This window comes from Galendromus occidentalis, unplaced genomic scaffold (genome assembly GCF_000255335.2).
Source record: "Galendromus occidentalis unplaced genomic scaffold, Mocc_1.1 scf7180000075563, whole genome shotgun sequence".
NCBI lineage: Eukaryota > Metazoa > Arthropoda > Arachnida > Mesostigmata > Phytoseiidae > Galendromus > Galendromus occidentalis.
In genome coordinates, this window is record NW_003803553.1 from 236,448 (window position 1) to 258,412 (window position 21,965).

Genomic DNA, 21,965 nt, shown 5'->3' on the forward strand with positions numbered 1-21,965 from the left:
CCCCCCCCGCCCCGCCGCGCCTCGGATTCGAGCACGGAGCTTGCGTTGGGAAAGAGATGATCTCGAACAGAGTTCGGGATTCAGAGCATTTTCCTCGAGCCGAAGCCTTCGGGGATGCTGACTCGAAATCGTCGACGAGTTGTTCCAACGTCGCACAGGGCTTCGAATTCGGTGAAGAGCTTTCTCTCGGCCGCTGTCGGGTAGAGCCATTAGTGGGTGCAGGCTTAGCTCGGGATCCGAGGTATGGAGTAATTCCAAGGGCGTATATTAGGGATATCGTCATGAATGAACATTCTGAGAGGCCCACTATGGCTACTACACCGTCAGGTCTCATGGATCGAATCTCATGGATAGGTTTGTCTCACATCGCGTCCAGCAGACGGCAGATTGACGAGCGCCAGAAAAAGGCATAAGTCTACTACGACATCATCAAGTCGAGGAGACGGGCAAAATCAGCTGATCGTCAACAAAAAGTGTTTGATTGGAAATTATTCACGACCGTAGAAGTTTAGTATCGGGGCCCCGCGGCCGGGTCGGTTGATTAGGCTCCCTAAGTAGGAGCGCGAAGCGAAATCGGAAGTGGACTTACCGGCGAGACTTGCCGTGACCGCCGCAATCAGCATGACGAGAACAGTATTCAATATCATAGTTACCGCCACTACAGAAGTATTTTGAGGCATAGCATGAGCGGGAGCTCAACGCTAAGCGATTCTACGCCGGGTCGTCGACAGAACTCCGAATGTCTTCAGAGACGACGTGAAGGAGAGGGAATGAACGGAAAGAAAGAAGCGACGGGAGGTGCTGTTGCCTACCATTCGGCGCGAGGGAGGCATCCGGTGAAGAAGCGGCGAAGAGGGTCTATCGCCAGCGACCCATCAACGCGCACCCATCCGGATTTCCAATCGAGCCGCTGTCAACAACTAGGTTGTGAAAACAGAACAATTGACTTTTCGAAACATGAACCTGGCCCCAAAGTTCACATTATAAGCGCACTGATGATCCTGAACTTTCTGGCGAGTCAGAGAAAATCGGGGATACGAAAGGATCTCACTTTCGGAAAGATGCGTCGTGGTATCCGATCGAAAAGAAAATTTCAAGTCGGAGCGTAGACGGAGAGTGGATCGATCAGCTAGAGAAAAGACTCGTTGTCGCCGTCTGAGTATACCTAGGTATAAGTGAACTGGACGTCCAAGTGGAGTTGTTTCGCGCCCGCCTCGCATTGCTGCCGACGGAAAGAAGTCCCCGCTTCGCGACGGCGAAACACTATTCGGTCCCAACCGCGGGTCCTCCGAAAAGACGTCTGCCGAAGGTCTTCCGCGATTGTTACGATTTTGATTTGGGATCTTCGCATGCTTCCCGGTGGGAGCGATCTCCTGAAGAGGCTGGAGCCGGGGCCGGCACTCTTGCAGTTTCCGAGACCATGGGCCGCTCAATGTCCGTGGTTTGACCCCGATTCGAATCTCCACCGTAGGACGAGGGATTACGCTCGGTAATCTTCCCGATGCCCTCCATCGTACGAGCTCGTCCGCGCTCGAACCCTACCAACTCAGATCTCAGAGTTACTGCCGGGAGTATCTCTCAGGCTCCATTCCATGATCCGGATCCCACCGTTCAAATCCTGCAGTCATCCTCGTTTGTCCGAGTGACGTCGAGGAAGCTCACTCGCGCCTTTTCTGCCAATGAGCGAAAGATGTGCTCAGACGTGACGTCATAGGGGATCTCATGTGTTCCAATGAAATCCCCAATCTAGAATCTTTATGAATCTTCATATGAGGAATGCATCGAGAGGGTATATTATAATCGTTTGCATGAAATATAGTCCTGAGGATGCAAGTCGAGGTCTGAAGCGACTGGATTGTGAAGGGGAGCGGGATCCAGACCCAGCATCTAATAACCTGAAGTACTCGGTCGGTGCGAGCTGCGCGGGCCCTCCCTTGCGATAGTTTACTCTACTCGCCGAAGAACGAGTTTCTCCCCGGAACTTTATCGAATTAGCGTAAAAAGTTCGAGCCTCTAGTCTCTAGGCATCACTCATGGAGGAGTCTCCGAGTCGGGAGCGACTGTCATGATCCCGCCCGAGTACCGAGTTTCCGGACTTCTTCGGCATGAAATATCCGATTTTCGGGAGGAAATACCGACTTATAATACCGCAGTACGGTCGCGCCTCGTTATGCCTCGCTTGCCGTCCCCTCGACTCCCGATAATCATGGTCAGCGAAGGGGCGAAGCACGACGCTATCTCATTCCTTCCGGTGGTCGCTTGTCCGGGCAAGCGCTCTATCCCCCGAACAAGAATGTTTGGTTACCGGAGACACTCTCCCGAGTCGGGTTTGTTTAGTTCTTGTCGGAGCCGCTGGTGAGGTCCAGCTTCTGAATTGTATGTCGAGTTCTCTCGAGAGCCAGACCGAATGTCTGCACCCGCAGAAGAGCGGGACAGTGTTTATTCGTGTCTATTAAGTTTGTTGTCTTTATGAGGGTGGCTTTACTTGCGAGGTCTGACGAGACCCGACTATGGCCGTCGCAAGTACATATATCGATTCGATCCAAACAACAGAGGAACCGGCGAGGGAGTCGTCTCCATCGTTCACCCTCTAATCCTTCAGCTTCAGTTGGGTCATATATCGTGTTCACGAGGGACTTGCGGACAGGCATCGATGATTGAGTAAGACTTCGTCCCGCTGCAATCCTTGCGCCAACTCCATTGGTGGAAAAATAAAGACAGGGACGCGATAGATTCAAGATAGGGTCAAATTTTATTATAATCATTATTATCATCATCGTCGTCGTCCTCAACATCATTATTGTAATTGTCATCTCCATCAACATCCTCATCATCAACAGTAAAAATGTGGGCGGGCAACAGAAGACATGCAATAGGAGGAATATGTTATATAAACATTTCGGAGTCACTGACTGATCCATAGGCCAACCAGATGACTCACTTACTGACTTACTCATCCACCCTAAGTGAACAAACTTAGGTCATGTGACGCTGCTGCCCGTACATCAGCCGACTACGGAGAGTTCCACTCACTCAGCGAGCGTAGAAGCGACCGAACAAAGAGGCGAACGTCTGCTGCCCCGCGAAGACCCCCCCACTTTGGACCCTCGATGACGATTTGGACACGCTTATTTTTAGTGAAGTGCTGGTAAGCGTAATGTCATGAGAAGAGCCGATGTTCTGTTTATTCTTTCGTGTGATGCTGTCGATCTCATCGTAATCTTTGTGCGAGACATTGCGATCGCTCCATGGGGGCTTGTAACTTTCTCGAGTGTATTGATTGGTGAATGCCAAACATGCGGAAAAACAGACTCTTTCCACGGCTCGAGACCTATCATTTGACTTGGTAGAAAGAGCTTAGCCCAACATCAGCGGATGTCCTTGAGATGAGGGGCCGCGGAAAACGGATCTTGTTTGGAAAACGTTTCGCTGCGCCAAAGTTCCAAATGGGCTCAGAAGGGGACAAGCATCATCTCCTTGAGGTCAAACAATCTTTGCTCATCTACCCCCACCCGTGAGACACGCCTCGAAGTTCGACATCTTCGAAAAAGTCTGAATGCATTGGCGATTAGAATATTACATGAGCGATGCCTGCTGCGGTCATTTCCATTCGGAAGTGTAGGAGACGATACTAGCAGCGGTAGTAGATAGTGCTGATATCATTCATTGTGATAATAGTGACAGCGGAACTGACGATAGTGAATCATGATATTCAGAAATATAATAGGAGCTCCAGCATGGAAAAGGAGGCGAACGGGACGAATCGCATCCGGATGATTGATTCCTCGATCAATCAGATTTGGATGAACATATGTGTGTTGTGAATCTTACCCCCAAATCGACATTCACGCGAAGTCTACAAACAGCTCCAGCGGCACAGCTGTGATAACAAACGCTTTCAAGATTGTGGTTGAGATATTCAGTAATAACTTGTTTAGTCTTCCGTTCTTTGGTCTGCTTTTGTTATTTGGTCCATGTGCTATTGTCGCAATTCATACCGCATCTTTGGGTATATTCAGATGATGATGACATTAATTCAAGGAGTCTCAGTCATCCCAGATAGGCTTATGTGCTCGGTGGTCGGTGAATCGCTTTCGTGATGCACCCGCGACATTTGTCCAACAGACCTCCTTTCGCTGAGGATGACGTGTCCTCGACATGGATGAATATGCGAATTTCGATCTATTTCAGGAGAAGGAACCTCTAGACAGTTTACCGACTCCTTCATATGATTTGAGAGTTCCAGATTCGTAGTCGGTTTGCTTCCACATTGTGATCATTGTTGTATTCAAGTCCAAGACCCCAAGTGATATAGTACTCTGGCAAAAATAGCTCAGTAACCGGGAGGAATTCATCAGAAAATATATGAGCGTGTCATGATGGGAAATAGCATCCGCAGCGACCTACATATATATGTAATGATGTGCACGTAAGCGAATGAATCGTTCTGAGAAGACGATAACAGCGAGGCGACGCAAGGGAACGGCGATCGATCCAGAGCTCGTATCGAGTCAGACTTTGGTAGTATTCCGCTTGATGCGGAGTGCATAAGAGATTGTGTGCTCGCTCGCGCGCATTCCGCACCTTTCCCCTAAGCGATGGAATTCGGTGTCGCTAGTTACTTATATCTGGATATTAATTTTGAGTCTCTTTCGTTTCTAACTTCGGCTCAAAATGACGCTGCCGTATAGGGGGTGGCCCCATGAATCACATTCCGGGGCAACGAAGAATCAGCGGGATCACTTCTCGTCCGCACCCGATTCTCCCCTCACGTTTCGGCATTCGAGTATAAATTCCGTTGATCAAGTTCTCTTCGGCCGAAGGACTCCAACTTCCTAAGTCGGGTACCTGACGCCAGGAGTCCACGTACCGACGACAACCGAAGAGGTCTCATCTTGTGGACAAAGCCGGAGAGCAAACGTGCTCGGACGAATTGAGACAGAGAGTGTGTTCGATTTCGCAGACGACCAGGATCGAGACTGACCGCTGCACGCTTGAGTGCCGTTGAACCACATTTTGCTCATTGTGCACGATGCGCTCAGAAGTCGGCTCTCGCGTGACTCATTGACTGAGTGCCCGTTCCTTCATCGATGACGTCTTCGAGAATGTCCTCATCATCTGCTCCGAATTCTTCCGAAAAACTACACCGACATTGCGAAATCCTTCCGGTATATGACTCCGGAGAACACTTGTAAGTGGGAACGGTGAGCAAATGATCGACAAGAGCGCTGTTCTGGTATCGTTCCCGCATTTTTCCTGCATTCGCACTCGCTGGAATCATGGCAAAGGATCTCCCGAGGAAGTCCGCTATCAGAGTACTCTCCGAAGCGTCCTTCGAGCTGCTGCAGTGTGAATCTCCTAAGCTATTGTCGAGAGGCCAACACACAGCAGGAACTTTTCGAAATTCAAGATACGCACCGTACTCTGATCGACTCATGTATCTCCATCAGCTCCCCAAGAAAACAGCTGCCCCCTCCATTCCCTCGAAAGCGTGTAGATGGTGTGCTACTCTCTACTAAGTTAATTGTTTATAGCTCAGCCGACTGTCAGAAGCCGACCGACCTGTTCACTGACTGATTTGCGCAACGTTTGTTGATTCCTCCGTTTGCTAACACCTTATGATTCATGAGTTCTCATCTCGGTACTCGTCTGAGGACTTAAATACCGAGAAGCCAAAGCTGCAGAAACCTACCGACGCAACGGCTGAACGGCCAGGGGAATCCCGCTCAGCTCGCATTCGGGCCAGCAAGTTGTCACTTGTCTTATGCGCATCGTCTCCAAGGATGCATCGATGCTTGTTGTGTTCGGGAGAGTGACACGGCGAGTTCGCAGAGGGAAATCATTTACGGCTCCTGGATGATAAATGTAGTGCCATCGTCTCTCACAGCATCCAATCCAATACTCTCGATTACGAACGACTCAAGAAAGTGAAGCTATACGTCAAGGCAGGTAATGAGGAGTGGGCAATCGCGATTGGTTTGAATGCAAGCCCCGCCGCAAGAGGCTGGACCGAAAAGTGTCCTGCTGCCATCCAGGTTATCGCTGGGCGATCGAAGTGAGAGTGCCGGATAAGTGTTCTTCTTTTGATTACATTCGTAATAGCATGTATATGGTAATAATATGCTTTATGGTGATCAAGATAATTCTTTCGTTATTGTTCCTGCTGCTGACGGTGTCTAGGACCAGCAGCACTCGCTGCCATCGTCGCAAGCTTGTCTTCGCCGATGCTGATTTTGATGAAGGTATTCGTGCCGAGTCAGTTCGGTTGCATAGTCATTAATGCTCATAGTCGAAAGGCTGTGATGCGGCTGATCCAGGAATTTTCCACGAACCGGAGGAATTCGGTTACGGTCGAGATGATTCTCGAATGAGATCGTGAATCGCACGGAGTATCCTCTTGGCGTGGCCCACCTGTTATCATTAAAAACTCCATGCGTATACATATTTGAGAAGGCAGCTGCTCGAGTAAGCACAACACACGACTGCAGCTACCTCGTACCTTCGCTACTCCTAGTTGTTCCAGATCTCTGCGTTCGAGGTTGACAAGCTCTGCTCCCTGTGCGAGTAAGGAATGCCGAAGTTGAAAGTTGTTCCTCCTTGCGGGAAACAAACGGGCGTGTGCAGCCTCAGAGTTGAATAAATAACAGCTTCCTTACCTGGATATCGTGTCTAACAAAAGCTTCTCTGTACTCGGATAGATGGAGTGAGTGCTCCAACCAATGGAGAACCTCCCGAGAACTCCATTCTGATACGGGCCCAACGACTGGAGACGTCAGTGGTATGGGTCGTTCCGGCGAAACCGGAGCGGACCGAACCAGCGTTTTCTCCAGGGTACGATCCAACTACGAATCAAGTGAAATAAAAATCACTTTTTAAGACCGCCTGCAGCAGCTGGCGCGATCCGTCCAAACATTCAGTTCACGTTCCAGCCGCGGCGTCGGTTCGAGGTGTCGGTGGCCGCAATCAGACGACGGAGGCTGCTGGCCGCCTGCTTGCCCGCCTGCCTGCCTTACCTTTGCAAGCGGAACCGTCTCGGAATGTGCGAGACAGCTCGCTTTGAGGGCACGCAATTTGAAACGGAACATGGGGAGACGACATTTCGATGTATTCCGTGATGAACATAGAGCGCTCTCATCGGCCACTGATAGTTGCTGAAAAAGAATGGGGGAAAATTATTTCAAAATCTCTGACCGGAAAGTCTGGAAAGAGAATGCATGGAACATTTGTGCCGAGAGATGGAGAATCACGGGATCCCATGCACGAGCGCTCCGTTCCCGCCGACGGCTGCGATAACGACGGCTGCAGCTGGATGAAACGTCAGGACACCTATTCCGGGAAGTGGTCAGGTGCTCAGCTGGTCTACTCGCTAGTGTTCGGGGTGTGCAGCCGGGAAGAAGTGCGAGAGGTGCGAGAAAGAGAAGATTCTTGCGTGGATGTAGCAGAAAATGGTGATGTGAAACACAATCTAGAGAAGAACGAGGAAATCGAAATGTCCGACAAAGAGATAGTCTCCAGCGTCGCGCTCAGTCAGACTCCGCAGACGACTCACGAGATAGAGACAGAGATAGCATCAGAGGCAGCAGTCTAAGCGTCAGAAGATTCTGAATATGTGTTCCACTGTATCAAGATTTTCACTTTGTGTCGCGCCGTTCTAAGCTTATCATCATCCTATCTAAATCAACGCCTGAAATATCAAGAATGGAGGCATGGCTCCTGTATCTGTATAAATTCACTCAGCTCTCGAGAAAACGAGATTTTCGCGTGGCGTTGGTCTAGAGGTACAGTCCGGAGGCGGGTGAGAGTTTCGGAGGAGTATTCTCGATTCTTGGCCATGGGATACGAATGTCTCCCGCAGTCCACTCACCTCGACGTCGTAGAATAGCGCCAAGGTCCGAATAGTGAGACAGCGTTTCAGTTCGCTCTCCAACCTCACACTGGCGCTCACGAGCGCGTCCTCTTGTTCCGAAGTCATACGAGACTGAGGATTCCGCGAAAAGGTAATCAGTCCTCGTGATCGTCCATAGAGCCGTTCGGGCACGACAGGATCCAGCCGTGGAAATCGGCGAATTCCGCGTCGAACTTACCACGTTGTCAATTTTTTCCCCGATGAAAATTTTCGTCTCCAGTTGAAGTTGTTTGGCTGAGCTTATCAATTCGCCGAAATGTTGACGTTGTGGAGGTTCCTGTGCTCGGAAGATCGACATTTTGAAAGCTCGATCGGCTAGCTATATAGAGAAACGTTTGATATGCAGCCGAGGCCAAAACTTTCGTATCTACTGTCCTGGTCGGGACACGGCTCCGCTGGATAAGACATCTGTCCGAATTCGACCACGTCCCGCGAGGAAGGGAGCATCTCTCAGCATAGAAATATACAACAGCCCAAAATCTTTCATCCGAGCGCTGCATCCTGAGCCGAGTGAGGAGCGAGGAGTATCCTCACTCAGTCGATCGGATTTGTCTATTAGTGACCGAGCCCTTTTAATTTGGAGCTCCGTACATAGATCTCCATGAGGTAGGTCATTAGCCGCTCTCTCGGTCAAATGCTCGTTGTCGCTTTTCGTGGAGGCTGTCGATCGTTCGCAGCCAGGGCCTGTTTCGTCTTTGGTGTTTCGCCCGGACGTAGACAGTCAACACTCGGACAAGCGGATCACAGTAACGGAACGGCGCTAGAGAGGGGTGGAGGAGGAAGCAACCTACCACGTTGTCTCTGCTGCTCCCGCCGGCGTAAGGTTGAAGGCCATTTGGGAAAAAGCGTTCAATAAGAGAATTTGTTTGAGAGGCGGCAAGCCACAATTCGTTGTCCACGACCGGGTTGCTCTCGGACATGGTTTGAATCCTGTTCCGACGGTTGACGTTGCCGGAAGAATTTTCGATGCGCAGCGTGCAGGGTGAAGCAATCGCAAGCGATGTTAGCCTGAGCTCGAGTCAGTGATTCCCTTCACACACGTTATTTCGTCTACTATGTACGTGATCAGACCAAGGTCAGTGGGGTGAAAATCAGGCGGGTGGAGGAAAAAGCCTTAATGAAAGTTGGAGGAAATTTATTAAAAGTACAGAGAACTCAATTCCTCCCCACAAAAACATGATTACACATCAGTATTAGGCGGATAAAACAAATCAAACGGAAATGAATACCTTGGATAAGAGCGGTTTGTGTTCGGAAAGAGAGAGCGAGCTCGTTTCTCGTGTATGCTATGAGGAACTCCAAGATTCTACTCACTCGCTCACTCACTCATTCACCCACTCACTCACTGATCGTACATCCCGTGGAAACATTTCGCCTGTTCTCAACTAAGTTTATTGTCTGTCATTGTAGTATTCGAGAGGACTCAACGATTATTCGTCGGCTTAGCTTGGGAATCGTCGGGTGGACTGTGCGCGTGAGCTACCCTTCCACGTCTGTTCAACTCCAGAGTGGAAGAGTCGTTATCCATTACGATATTTGATTTCGGTGCTTTTGGTTTTCTTGACTCGATTTCCCCCGAGAATCCTTCAGCGGCACTCAATCACCTAAACTGACTTGGATCCTTCAGGGCTTTTTTGTTTCGCAGCCGAATGGCTGCGCCTATCTATGAGCTGATTGGGATCAGGAGTAATGTGGTCCAGAGCGTCAGTAGATAAAGCCTTTTGGCTTCTAGCTTTCGAAGACGCGCAGTTCCAACATGCGAAACGACTCAGGGGAGACAGAACTGTTCTCGTTTTCTTGGCTGTTGATGGGCGTTCTCTGCTGTAATCGAGGAATTGTATTGACGAGGGATTTCGAAAATCGAGACATCCGACTAGATCTTGCTGTTCCCGCTGTTTCTGTGAGACTCATGTCAGGATTCGTCTTGATCGTCCTTCTCCCGCTTAGAGAATGTTCAAATCCAAGTACGGAGTAGGGAGAAGGTAATTCGAATAAGCGAACAAAAATAAACTAACATCATCCGATTGTCGGTGGATTGCGTGGGAACTTTAAGGCATTAACTCACACTTGAACCAGTTGTGAAGCGGCGTCTATGAACGTGGACAAGTGTTGGGCTTCCTCTTCCGAGAGAGGTCCGCCTTCGGACGCTGGTGTCGCCGGCGCATGGGGCGGAGATGACTGTCTCGACTGTGTGGGGACTACGCTCGAAGCTCCTTTACTGCCGGCTTGACTCCCTGTGAAACGGTGCGTAGCAAATAATCAATACAGAGATACAACTCCAATGCAGAGATACGAGAGCTCATTCCACGCTCGCGATTGTTCGAGTGTGCGGAACCATTAAAGAACGAGTCCCATCGAACAACGAGAAGCTCACCGGAAGACGGCCGACGTTGCTTTTCGTTCCAACTCTTCAGCGAGGATTCGAACTGGCGGTTCCGGCACAATATTTGGGTTCGGTTCTTATGCTGAATGCAAACACACCCGGGAGGTTGAAGCCAAGCTTCACCGTCGACCTGGACTGGAACTCCTTCGGATCCTGTAAAAATTCGAGGGCTCTCTCACCGGGGCTGGTTTCGATCGAGTCGCGGAGTGCGCTCCGCGGCGCGATCCGATACTCGCACGGTTCCTGTCTCTCCATTGCGGAAATTGAGAGGACCGGGGACGATCAGAGGAGTCATCCTCGACAGCGAATAGCAAATCCTACCAGTTATGGTGATTCTGACTGAGCGACATTGAGCTATCCGATGATGTTGGAGATTTATCACTCGCGAAGCCGCCATTTGCACCGTGCCGAACACCGCCACCACTTCGAGTATCTTGTCATCCATGGCTGGCGCGAAAAACACATCGTCCTCTTTGCTTCCGCCCCAAAAATTCGATCCGCCGCCATACGATGGGATATTGAGAACGACGATACCTGGAGGGAGCAAGCCAACTATCCAGCGAATTTCCTCGATTGACTTCGGCTTGACGCGTCGGGCAACTCGCCCCTCGAGCCCGGCTCTATTCACCCGCGGTCGGGAATATTCGCTTTGACTTGAGACCTAATCGACGGTCACGGATACCCACCTTGTAATGAAGGCAACGCGATACGGTGGCCATCGCATTCCAAGTGAACGCGCTGTTCCAGATTCTTATAAGTTTTGTTCAATAGTTCTCGGCCTCCCAACACTCCATACCTGTTGGCAGGGAAGGATATCATAACTGCAGATTCTATTACGCCTCAGGTATTTTTTGTGGGCTCGAACACCTTCCCGCCCTCCTTTCCCTGTTCCTCCCACCGAACCGATCGACTCCGACCCCCTGTGACAAGATTCTTCCTCTCTCAGCGTCAATGCAGCGGAATGCAATGCATCTCACTCGTACTCACCACATAAGGTTCTTGGTGCGTGACCGACATTTTTCGGGATGTTCCTCCCGTTTGTTATGAAACTCTAAAGCGATTTTGGCATCCAATCCAATTCCGAAGTAGTTGTTCATGACGCACTTCTCTTGGAAACAGTCCCTGAAAAGGAACGGCTAGATAGTCATTCTCGGCAATTATTCGACACCGAGACTCCAGAGAGGAGAAATCGAATCTGCGGTGCGGATGGCCCTCCCGAGAAGCGCTGATGATCGACAGGATAGGGTGCCGTATCATCAATTCGGATAATTCCCTCCGAACTGGGCTTTGATCCGTTCGCGGGAAACTGTGAACAAGCACGCAAGCTTGGCGTTCGGCCGCGATGGTTTGGAAAGTTTCTACGCCTAATTATAAAAGCGGAACGAAACCTACATATTCATATCATCAATATCCATGAGTGGAGAGGCCGCGGCGCAGAGGGCGTCTGCGTTGGCTAGAAGCGCCTTGCCAACAAGGCTACTTTCGCCGGCGAGGTTGGGCCATGCGGGAAGAGACGCCAACGGATTGATAATGGGGAACATTCGCCTATCGACATCTTCCGGCGAACGAGCGCCCCCTGAAAGTAGTCCGCCGGGACTGCTACTACCACCTCCTATAACGGAAAGAGTTGCGTTAGACGATCTCTACCATCGATGATGCCTTCGCTCCCATTTCTCCCGGACACGATTGGTTACGGTGCGCATGGTACGGACGAACAACATAAAAAACAGTGAAACATCAAGTCCGGCGCATATTGTTCGCCGACATCGCTGTAGAAGTCGTCGCCGACATCGGCGTCGTCGATGCTGCTGCTGCTTCTGTTGCCGCCGCTGCCACTGTCGCTCTCACCGCGAGTAAGTCTTTGATTCGGGGCATGGACTCACCGAACGAAGGAGTCACCGCCAACTGTAGACCGAAGTTACCGATGTGTTTCAATGTTGACCCACTCGAGATGCGCCGCGAAGCCGTGGGTGAGTTCAGCTGCAGGAGAGACTTCTCGGCAAAATCTGCGTTCGTCATATTTTCCGACCCGGACGCGTAAGTAGTTTGAGGAGAATCGGGGGTTGTCTCAAGTATCGGCAGAGAGTGAGGTCTTCCAGAAGTACCCACGCTCGTCGAGGACGCCTCTTCGCAAGGTGAGGAATACCCTGGGAATTGAGACAACGAAAATCCAACTGGCTCACTTGCGACTGAATTCGCCCGGGTCGGAGGATTCGGGATCTTCCGGATAGCTCAGCCGGGAGGCGGAAAAAGAGGATAAGCAGGAAAGCAGTCACAGGAGGGATATTAGTTTTCGGGAGGAACGAGCTCTTCCTGTGTACACATATCCGTCCGTTCATCTGCCGGAGGATCGGACGATCGATGGATCGATCGATCGTTGCGCCGGTCGATCGACATGTAGGCGGCGAGCGTTTCGACAATCAAGATCGTTCTGCAGCAGAGCGAGGTCCGGAATCGAAGCGAGATATAGTCCACGAGCGACTGACAGAGGAAGGGACAGAACAGAGGAAGAAGGGGCCTTCCCGAGCGACAAGGACAGGACAGTGATTCGTGAAGGCAGCTAAGCTAGACTCGACAGCGATCCCATGCAACCGCGGAGACCCACCTCGATGTTTTGGGGATTTGTTAGCCGATGAGGAGTTACTACTGGACTCTCGACGAGACGCGCAAGAGTTCGGAACTCTCCAATCACCGGGCAATGCGTTCTGTTCATCGACAGCTCGCTCGGTGTGCTCGATAATTTGCCGCAGAGCTTTTTTCAAGCTGTTGGCTCTGCACATGAGCGCTCCTCTCTGTAGGATGGCGGACTGTCAGAGAAAGAGTTCTTGGTTAAGAGCTTGAGGAGGAAAGGCGTAATCAGCGGGAGCGCCTCCCCGTCGTCCCCATCCCATTCTCCCTACCCCTTTCCCCGAGTCCGCTATTCCGAATCTCCCTGTGGATGATCGGGCTGGAAACTTTCGCATCGATCAGAGCTGAGCGGAGACGTCTGTGAGCGACGACAAGGCGGAGCTCCCCCACCGCGTGATATTTCATGAGACGCGGTCAGGTTGCCGCCTTAACTCACCTTGTTCCTAGGGTGATGTACGACTGCGGAATTATTACTACTGTTGTACTGTTGTGGCTGCAATAGCTGCTGCTGCTGCGGTTGTGTGGGGTTTTGTCGACCCGAGGGCGACGGCTCTCTTATCCTCTGTTGTTCTGCTTGTTCCGGCTTATGATTAGGCGAGCCGCCGCTTGTAGCGACCAATGATGTCTCCGCTTGTTCTTCTTCATGAAGGGATTTCAGAAGACTATCGAGTTTCTCGTTCAAAACAGAGCACTTGTCCTCAATCTCCTTGCTCTCGGTCTTCGACTGCACCTTTAGAATGAAATCGCGAACTGTTTCGCATAAAATGCGCGCAGATGATATCACCTGAAATGAGCAACCAACAGAGTTGCAGAGCTTTCCGGAGTACAGCCGCTGAGCCCAGGCGGGTTGCAGACGTCTGAGAACGCGGCTCATCTATCTGATCGATGGGTCGTTGCATCGTCGACCGTGACGCGCTGATTGAATTGCCGAGGAATACCGTTTCCCGTCGAACACTTAAATATTATATGTAACATACATCCGCACTTACAACACAATGTTGATCGGACTCGAGAATTTTCGACAGATGATCGACTACCGAGTCTTCCAACCGTGACATTGATTGGTCCCGTTTCCCAACTGCCGCATCTGGCGCAGGCTCTGACTTTCCCCTCGCTTCCGTCGGGTAGGGTTGAGACAGTTTTCTCGGCATTGGCAGAGGACCTGAGGGGCGCGGGGGAATCATTATGAATCGTTGTTCCCTATAGCGATCTGACGGCCGGATTGCCTGCACTCGAAGCGAACTTGCCTTCGTACGTGAGGATACTCCATCGATCGAGGAGTTTGGTCGTTGCTCGTTCGTATTTTTCAAGTAGCTGCGGTAATTGGTTATCGTCATCACAAACTGATCCCCAGCCCAGTACACGGGCCAGGTCGTTTCCGGTACCCAGAGGCAGGACACCTGGAATTGAAAGCCAGCTCCATCAACGAGGTATGCCTCGGAGGCGGTACACAGATTGTTCCTCGCTCGCTCGCTCGTTGTTCGTCTCCCCATGGACAAAGTTCCACCGAGCAGATGGAATTCACGCAGATTCGAGAGGAAATCTCGGAAAGAGATGTTTTTCTTCTCAAAGAACTCACCGATTTGGCATTGTTTATGAAGCCTCAGCCGATCTATCTCACTAAGCACCCAGCTCACAGAACCGTCTCCCCCGCAGACAAGTATTCGGAACGTTTGAAATGAACTGAACAGCTGCAAGCCCAAGAGGGGCCCTCCATTCGGTGCCATCAGGTCGAAGACTTGCGCGGGGTTCAGCAGCTGTCTCAGGCGGCGGAGGAATTTCACACCCTGCGGAACAGAGGCCCACATATTATGTTCCCGGAAATATTCGTCCTCCCGCAGTCAATCACTCTCATCGATTGCCCGCTTCCTCTCCCGGAATGAGGACCACATGGATCGAAGCGAGGCGTGAGACCGACTGGCGCGGCGATCGAGACGGCATCCGGCACCGAATCGGCGCCCAAACTAACCTGATTATCCCCAGACTTGGAGTTCACGAAAACAAGTAGAGGGGAACATCCGGGAGGTTTACATCCCCGCCACCAATCGAGTCCGGCGCTCGAACCCGCCGAAGCTGGTTGCAAGCAGATCGGTGGAACTACGGACACCTGGGAAGGGAGAATTTCAATCATACCGTCGACGACAGTTCCGGGAACTCGTTGAGTCTCGTCTTCCCGCTCCTCACCCAACACACTCCCAGAGGACACTGCACGCTGAAAATTGGTTTGCAAGCGGTATGAACTGTCGCTCGACACCAGAGACATCGCCAGTCGAGCAAGCGTAGGACGCTCCCGCAGGCTTTCTCACAGGCCCAACATTTGGAGCTGACGGGCAGGTTGCCCTCCACCCATTGATGCGGCATTGTCGGATTGCCTTCATCGTCTTCGAGCACCTCTGAGCCCACCTGAAACCATAGGACGGAAAAGTATGGTTCTCCGCCGTCGAAAGCTGTCATGAGCCGAGGAGTTAGCCCAGCGCACCACCTGCGCGAGACGGCAGCGAACATCTGCCGTCCCCGACACCGGAGTAACCCGAGAGCGGCCCGGAGGATGACTGTCCTTGGAAAACGAACCCGGCCGATAGCAGACGGCAGTACTCGACTTTAAGACCACGATCAGCCGAAAAAACCCGAGATTCGATATAATTAATTACCGATGCCAACGTTGTCCACTTGCAGTTATTAGGTGACTCGGCGGCGCATCTCTTGTGCGCCCTGAACTTGCACACTTCGCACGAAAGTCCATGGAAAGTAACTCCAGAGAGTGCTTCACGACAGACGTTACAGTAAGTTGGCCTGGCATGCGACGCAACATACCTGATTATGAATAAGGGTGCGATTAGTATTATGAGCAGGTGGCTTTGCGGCGAAAAGCCGACGAGAGATTAATCGAGCTCGTGTGGGTTTGCTCTCACAGTTTCTCCCCAGGGCCAGAGGATGACCGAAAACCTGCCTCGGTCGATTCTTCGAAAGCTCGAATCAGCCCGTACTTCGTTTCGTTCTCGTGTTCGGGGTGCTGTCTTTGGTCAACTTACCAGCTGTGTTGTCCCTGGAGCTTGAGATCTTCAAGTTGCGGTAGTCGTGGCTGCTGCTCGGCCGCATTATCGTCGATGCATGCACCTTGAGGCGGCGTTGGCGGTGGTGCGTTCTGTGGCGGTCCCTCGATGAAGTCTTTGTTCGAAACGCCCTTTAGGGCACTCATCCACTCATCCATGTGCTTTCTGGAATCCGCACACAGCACCAATTGCCGCAAGGGTGTGATGAGTGTGAAAGCGTGCGGCGAGCTGTTGAGCGATAGACCGGAGGCGCCGTGGCGGGTGGAACACTCGGCAACCGAAACGCCGACCAGCGCAATCTCCTCGTAGATCACTGACTGCAAGAAACATAAACGAATATAATGCCCGCTACGACGATAACGAGGGGACAAAATAACCATCAATGCCGCCTTCCATCGGCTCCCTCAAATGGTACATTGCAGGCTGACCCGCTCACCCAGTACGAGCTACTCAACCACCGCACCGGACGGCCGCGGGCTAATCGAGCGCAATCGTTATCTCCTGCACGACTATACCAATAGGTACCATACCTACGATACCTAGTGGGAGCTGCGGCAGCAGCGGTGGTGGCAGCAGCAATAGGAAGGCCGTCGAAAGCCCAAAGCGCGGTGGCCGTCTCGCGAGCCGAAGCAGGCAACGGAAGCAGGGTCCCCGCAAATCCGGCTCAGCTGAGGTCGAGGTGAACACAAGGGCTGCTCGTTCGCCTGTTTACACACCAGGGGCGGGCAAGCGGCTGCGTCGGCGACGAGAGGATCAAAACCGTCAACTGACCGACCGATCGACCGAGCGAGCGACCAACAAACACAGACCGACAAACCTGGGTCGCTCGCTCGCACCTCGGTAGATAGCGTCCACGGCAACATCCGTGTACGCAGGAAGACGAGCACTGCCCAGCGTGCCAATCGCGCTGATAACAAGATGTTACCCGACTCTAACGTTTGATAGGCGACACCGACGAAGAAACGGACACCTAGCACGAGCTCAATTTTAGCGCGCCGTAGCTGGCTCCGGAGACTCGTTTCTCCCATCATCATCATCATCGTCGTCCACGACCGATCTCGCTCACAACGTGGCGCTCCCGCTTTGCTCCGTCCACCATACGACATCGGGGGCATCAGGTTCCAATCGGGATATTCTTCTCGTTACGGAGAGGAATAGACAGAAGGGTAGCCCGAGTAATATGGAGTATGGATGCTTTGATTCTATCGGGCGGGAGTTTTCCCAACTCCCAACGGACCCTCCGTCGATGGTTCTCCCGATGCGCACACAGTACCTCGCACAATTGACTAGGATGAAGCTCGCGGCTGAGGAAAAAGTCTCCTCGGACGACCAGACTGAAGTTCTCAATGAGGTCCAGCAGCGGGTCATCTACATAGTCGGCTTGGTGGGCGCCCAATCGATGGCGAGTGCGCGGGGCTGCTCGGGAAACGGACTCGTTGGCCGTAAGACAAAAGGCCTAGTGCGGGGTCTTACCATGATACCACGGACGCACAAAGTCGACTCAATCGACCGGCTCAGAGATATTGGAAGCTCGCGGAAGACTTCTCCGCCTATCAATCTCGAATGGCAAAGCGGTCTCGTCCGACAGAAGAGCGAGTAGACGACTACATATGCAATCGAGCAGAGGAACGATCCCGGACTGCTCCGCTTGGAGACTTCAAAACCGTCAAACAGAATTGAAAATGACCGAGGGCAGGCGTTCCATCTCATTTTGTATGTAGAGCTCTAAGCGACGAATAACATTGTGGCTGCCAGTAGATCCGGGTCGACCATTCCACCCGAGACTCAATGGTTGGAGCATCGCGATTTCAGAAGAACACGTCGGACACTGCCTGAAATTATTTCAGCGACTCCGCCGGACAGCCGCAGAGACACCCCATGGTCCCGATATATGTCGACGATGTGCCCGAGGCGTCCCGAAAGCGAAGCATATGTAGACGTCATCGGCCCTCTCCCCTGGACAACGGGTGGGATTGAAGATGTTGGACGGAGGGCGAAAAACAGGTGAGCGTCGCGAGGGGCCGACAACGAAAGAACTCGGAACTGTTTCGTTCAGTCCAGTTATCGGAGGGTGAAGCATCTGAAATGCCATGCTCCCTGTAAACGGCGGAGGCCGCCAGAGAACATCAGGAACAGACTCTGAGGATCGCCACCGCTAACGACCTGAGCGTATTTTCTCAGAGGTTTGGCGATGCGCGTAAATTTTACGTGAGAGGAGACGGATTCCGGAGAAAAACAGGAAAAGCGTTCCTCCTGAGGCAGGCACTTGGACTCTTTCGGCAGCTGCCTTTGTTTGCTCCTTATCGATGCATTGTCTCTTGTTGCAGCTCTGGCCATCGCCGCGAGTTTGTGTCTGCTGGTCTGTCGACTCGCGAGCCCGGAGCAGCTTGTTTGCTCGCTTGCTCAACCTCGCCCAGGGCCTTCTCCAACTGCAGCTGTACCTGGTGCAGCAGCAGCAGCAGGTGGAGAAAGCTCGCTGTCGTCCTACATTTAGCGAGCCCGAAATACATTACAAGGCCCAAAACTCTCGCGAACGAGTCTCCTCTCCCGCTCGGTTGCCTGTGCCGCCGCTAAACTCTCGTCGTTTGCGTGCACTCGATTTAGATTCGGTCCCCGTTGTTTGCCCGAGCGACTCGCTCGGCCCCCAGGTGTCCCGCGATTCGTTCACTCATGAGAGTCCGCTCAGATCGGGCGCAGAAGAAATGCTGAGGCTGTCCTGTGTTATCCACTTACACTTCCATTCTCTGCTCTTTTTGGCAGCCGAATGAGAGCCTCCAAGAAGCCTCGACAAGGCCTTAACGACTACTCATCTTGTTAGTGGAGGCGAAAGTCGCCCATAAATACGATATATGTATATTCCGTCATGATTGCCGCTAGCTCGACGCAGACGTCTCTCTTTGATTCACGAACTGTTCGTGTAGGTACCTAGGGGTGTACTGACCTTGCTATCCTTGGCATAGTAGAGCCTTCTAGGCTTGAGTCGAAAGTACCTCCGTTTCCAGCGCTGGAAGAAAACGCCCCATTAAACATTGAGCTATCGACGGCGCGATTGTCGATTTGAAAGCAGGCGATAAGTGCGTGACAAGCTTGACCTTTGAAACTGATATAACCAGAGAGGAAATGCAGAAGCATCGTCAAGATCACAAGCAACTCAAAAACATAAGTGCAGAACGGGAACTGCCCCAGGAGGATCTCAGGTGCATCTCTCGGCGAACGAAGGTAGAGAACGCTCTTTTCGTCGACCCTACAGAAGCGTATCATCCCGTTCTGAGGGGTGATGATACGTTGAGATAAAAATGGATCTCGGAAATGGGAAATGCAAATAGCGGCCACGCTAGTCAGCCCCCGGGCCTACGGACCGAGCGAGACTTCCCCAACTAAGCCTTCAGACACCTATTCAGTCCGGGCGGCACACTTTCTCCGGAGTCCGCCTGTCTGAGCGGTGCCAACCCACCAGCCGGCCGGCCGGACCGTGCGCCCGGCGAGCTGGGACAGCCGCAGTTCGCGGCCGGAGCTGGTCAGCAGAGCGACCAACTCGCTGGCTGGCTCGCTCGCTCACTCGGGATGGGCTAATTCTTTCCGGACCAACAGACCGAGTCCGTTCATAGTCCCGAGAACGGAAAAATTGGCTGAGCGTTGACCCAGACCCGTTCCGCGACTCCTTCAAAACTTACTCCGGAGGCAAGGAGAAAAATGACTGGCGGCGGCGAAGAGTAACGATATCCTTATCCCGGTCGAGTCGGTTGGCTGGGTAGCGGGAGAGCAGTGCGGCCGGGCGGCGAGTGAGACGACGACTTCGTACCGGTCGAGGACGCACCAATGGACGGGCATTGCATGAATGGTTGGTCTCCCCTATGTCAATGGGATGAGACAGCTCGCGGAGCTCAAGTCGTTCCATCCTATTCGCTGAATGACCATTGCGACGGACGTTTGACTTGAGCGCCGTCTCGTTGTCTCATCGACAGATGGACGAGTGCGCACTCGTCTATCAGATTGAGCCGAGGCCATAGCATTGTCGGCTCGATCGATCCATCGATCGATGAATGATAGCCGGACGAGCTCGAATCATATCGGAGAGATCGGGGACCAGGGCAATAACAAGAACGTCGGAGGAAGATGAAGCGATTTGTCGCATCGATCACAGATCACTTGTCCCGTTTCCCCGGCCACCTTACCCCGCTCCTCTGTTTTGGTCGGAGCCAAGCCGGAAGAACACCGCCCTCGGCGGAATTCCTGACAGCTGGTCATCTGAGTAGCTAAATAACCAATCAGTCACTTGGTCAGCTCCACAGTGGATTCTCTGGGCCGACGCGACAATCGAGCAAGAGACACAGCCCGGCATACGGAACAGGGGGGTCAACGCGACCGCCAGAAAGCTCATACTATGTTCAGCCACCGAGGGCGTCGAGCGTTGAACGTTGGATTTCACGGTGAGGGCTCCTTTCAAAAATGCTCCGCTAAGCCCTGATCGACCGTCCCGATAGTGATCCGAGCATCGACTGTGAATTAAATCACAGCGATGTTGGAAACGTAACTTGGGAAATCTTCACGCGATATTGTTCTGCTGCCCGATTACCGAGGAATTCACCCATCTTCCCCCCCTAATCAAGCAGCAAAGTCGACCTGTCACCGATCCGATTTTCGTTGGCGGAAAACTTGGCGGACTTGAGCGACTTTCGTCTCCAAGAGCCTTTCATCCCGGAAGTTGGTCCGATCAGCAATCTCTCGACTAGCCGAATGCAACGATCGTATGACACCGTCCATGAGTTCCGAATCGAAGGCTGGTATGTACGCGGGATAGGAGCCTCGTTCGCTTATGCAATGGCATCGTCCGGAAGAACGAATGCCAAGGTTCACGCACAAGCAAATTCTCTTCCACCCCATAGGAGCCGCGTCCGGGTACGCCTGGTCCTGTCGCTCAATTTTTTCAGCACTAATCAGGCGTGCGAGTAAGAGCGATCTGCCCTGTCGCATGCGACCGCTGCATGAGCGGAAAACGGTGACGATGAATCCAAGAGGATTCGCGAGTGCTGTCCAAGCGATTCCTTCCGTTGGACTCTCTTCGATATTCTCGATGAACTTCGACCGGTCGGTGGACCACAGAAGCGAGTAGAGCTTAGAAGACGATTCTCGGGGGCGCAATAAAAAATTTCTAGTTTCGATCGAATGAATGCCGTTGCTGAAAAGATGGCTCCGCTCCCTCCGACATCTCCGTCGTCAGCTTTCCTACTCAATGCGCACTCATTACTCAAAGTCGTGCGGGCCAAGAAAACGTCGTCTCACCACAGCTTAGTCCGTACTCGACCTCGAGCGTTCAAAGTAGTTTGCCGGCTCCCTCTTGGCTCCCTCGCGGACGTGAACAGCAGCGGAGCGATGGATCTCCATACATAACTCGAAATTTGAATGTCCTACGCATTACTTCCCGCTACCGCTTCCATCTGGCCGTGCGGGCTAGCAGCGCTGGCAACGTACCACCAAGCCATCCGAGAAACGCCATGTTTGCCAGCGAAGAAAAGAATGAAGCAAGGGCGGGACGAAGGATTGCTCGAGAGTGGCTTCGACTCACAATCAGCCGGAGAATGAACGGAACAGTAGCCGAGGAATTTGACTGGCAAGCATTCCGACCGTATCGCTTCCCGAGGCAAAGCCGGGAAGTGAAGCGGAGAGCATTGTCCTGACTTCTTCATGACGCGACAGGCCAGATCGGGGGGAATGAGAAATTTCGGAAAGGTGCTTGCTGCCAGTTGCCGGAAATGGGCTTCCTTCACCTTGCTGTCTGTTCCCTCCATCAGAATCGGTTGGGACGGTCGGAAACCAATCGGTCGGAGGGCGGTTCCAGTCGACCGCCAACCGATGCAGCAGCTTATAAATGGCGGACTGTCGGCCATCGAACCAACTCGACCCGGATGCGGGGTGACCCAGGAGGAATTTGAGGATACATCTCGGCGGGGCAAATTAATGGATCGCAATGGAGCTGACGGTGTTGGATTCGATT

The 21,965-nt window shown here is 52.4% G+C and overlaps 1 protein-coding gene across 1 annotated transcript; it reads right to left on the minus strand.

Moving 5' to 3' along the window:
- Positions 1 to 6,345: 6,345 nt before the first annotated feature.
- LOC100898584 (diacylglycerol kinase eta) lies at positions 6,346 to 19,231 on the minus strand. The gene is made up of 25 exons (XM_029111274.1): positions 19,058 to 19,231; positions 18,912 to 18,974; positions 15,950 to 16,287; positions 15,569 to 15,731; positions 15,102 to 15,320; positions 14,887 to 15,024; positions 14,497 to 14,704; positions 14,165 to 14,317; positions 13,907 to 14,079; positions 13,354 to 13,701; positions 12,895 to 13,096; positions 12,173 to 12,436; positions 11,682 to 11,901; positions 11,277 to 11,411; positions 10,976 to 11,085; positions 10,611 to 10,823; positions 10,221 to 10,442; positions 9,972 to 10,044; positions 8,701 to 8,836; positions 8,085 to 8,183; positions 7,865 to 7,978; positions 7,014 to 7,151; positions 6,657 to 6,842; positions 6,500 to 6,556; positions 6,346 to 6,411 (listed from the first exon to the last, which is right to left on the minus strand). The coding sequence occupies exons 1-25, from the start codon at positions 19,229 to 19,231 to the stop codon at positions 6,346 to 6,348; spliced, it is 4,212 nt and encodes a 1,403-aa protein (XP_028967107.1).
- Positions 19,232 to 21,965: the final 2,734 nt, after the last annotated feature.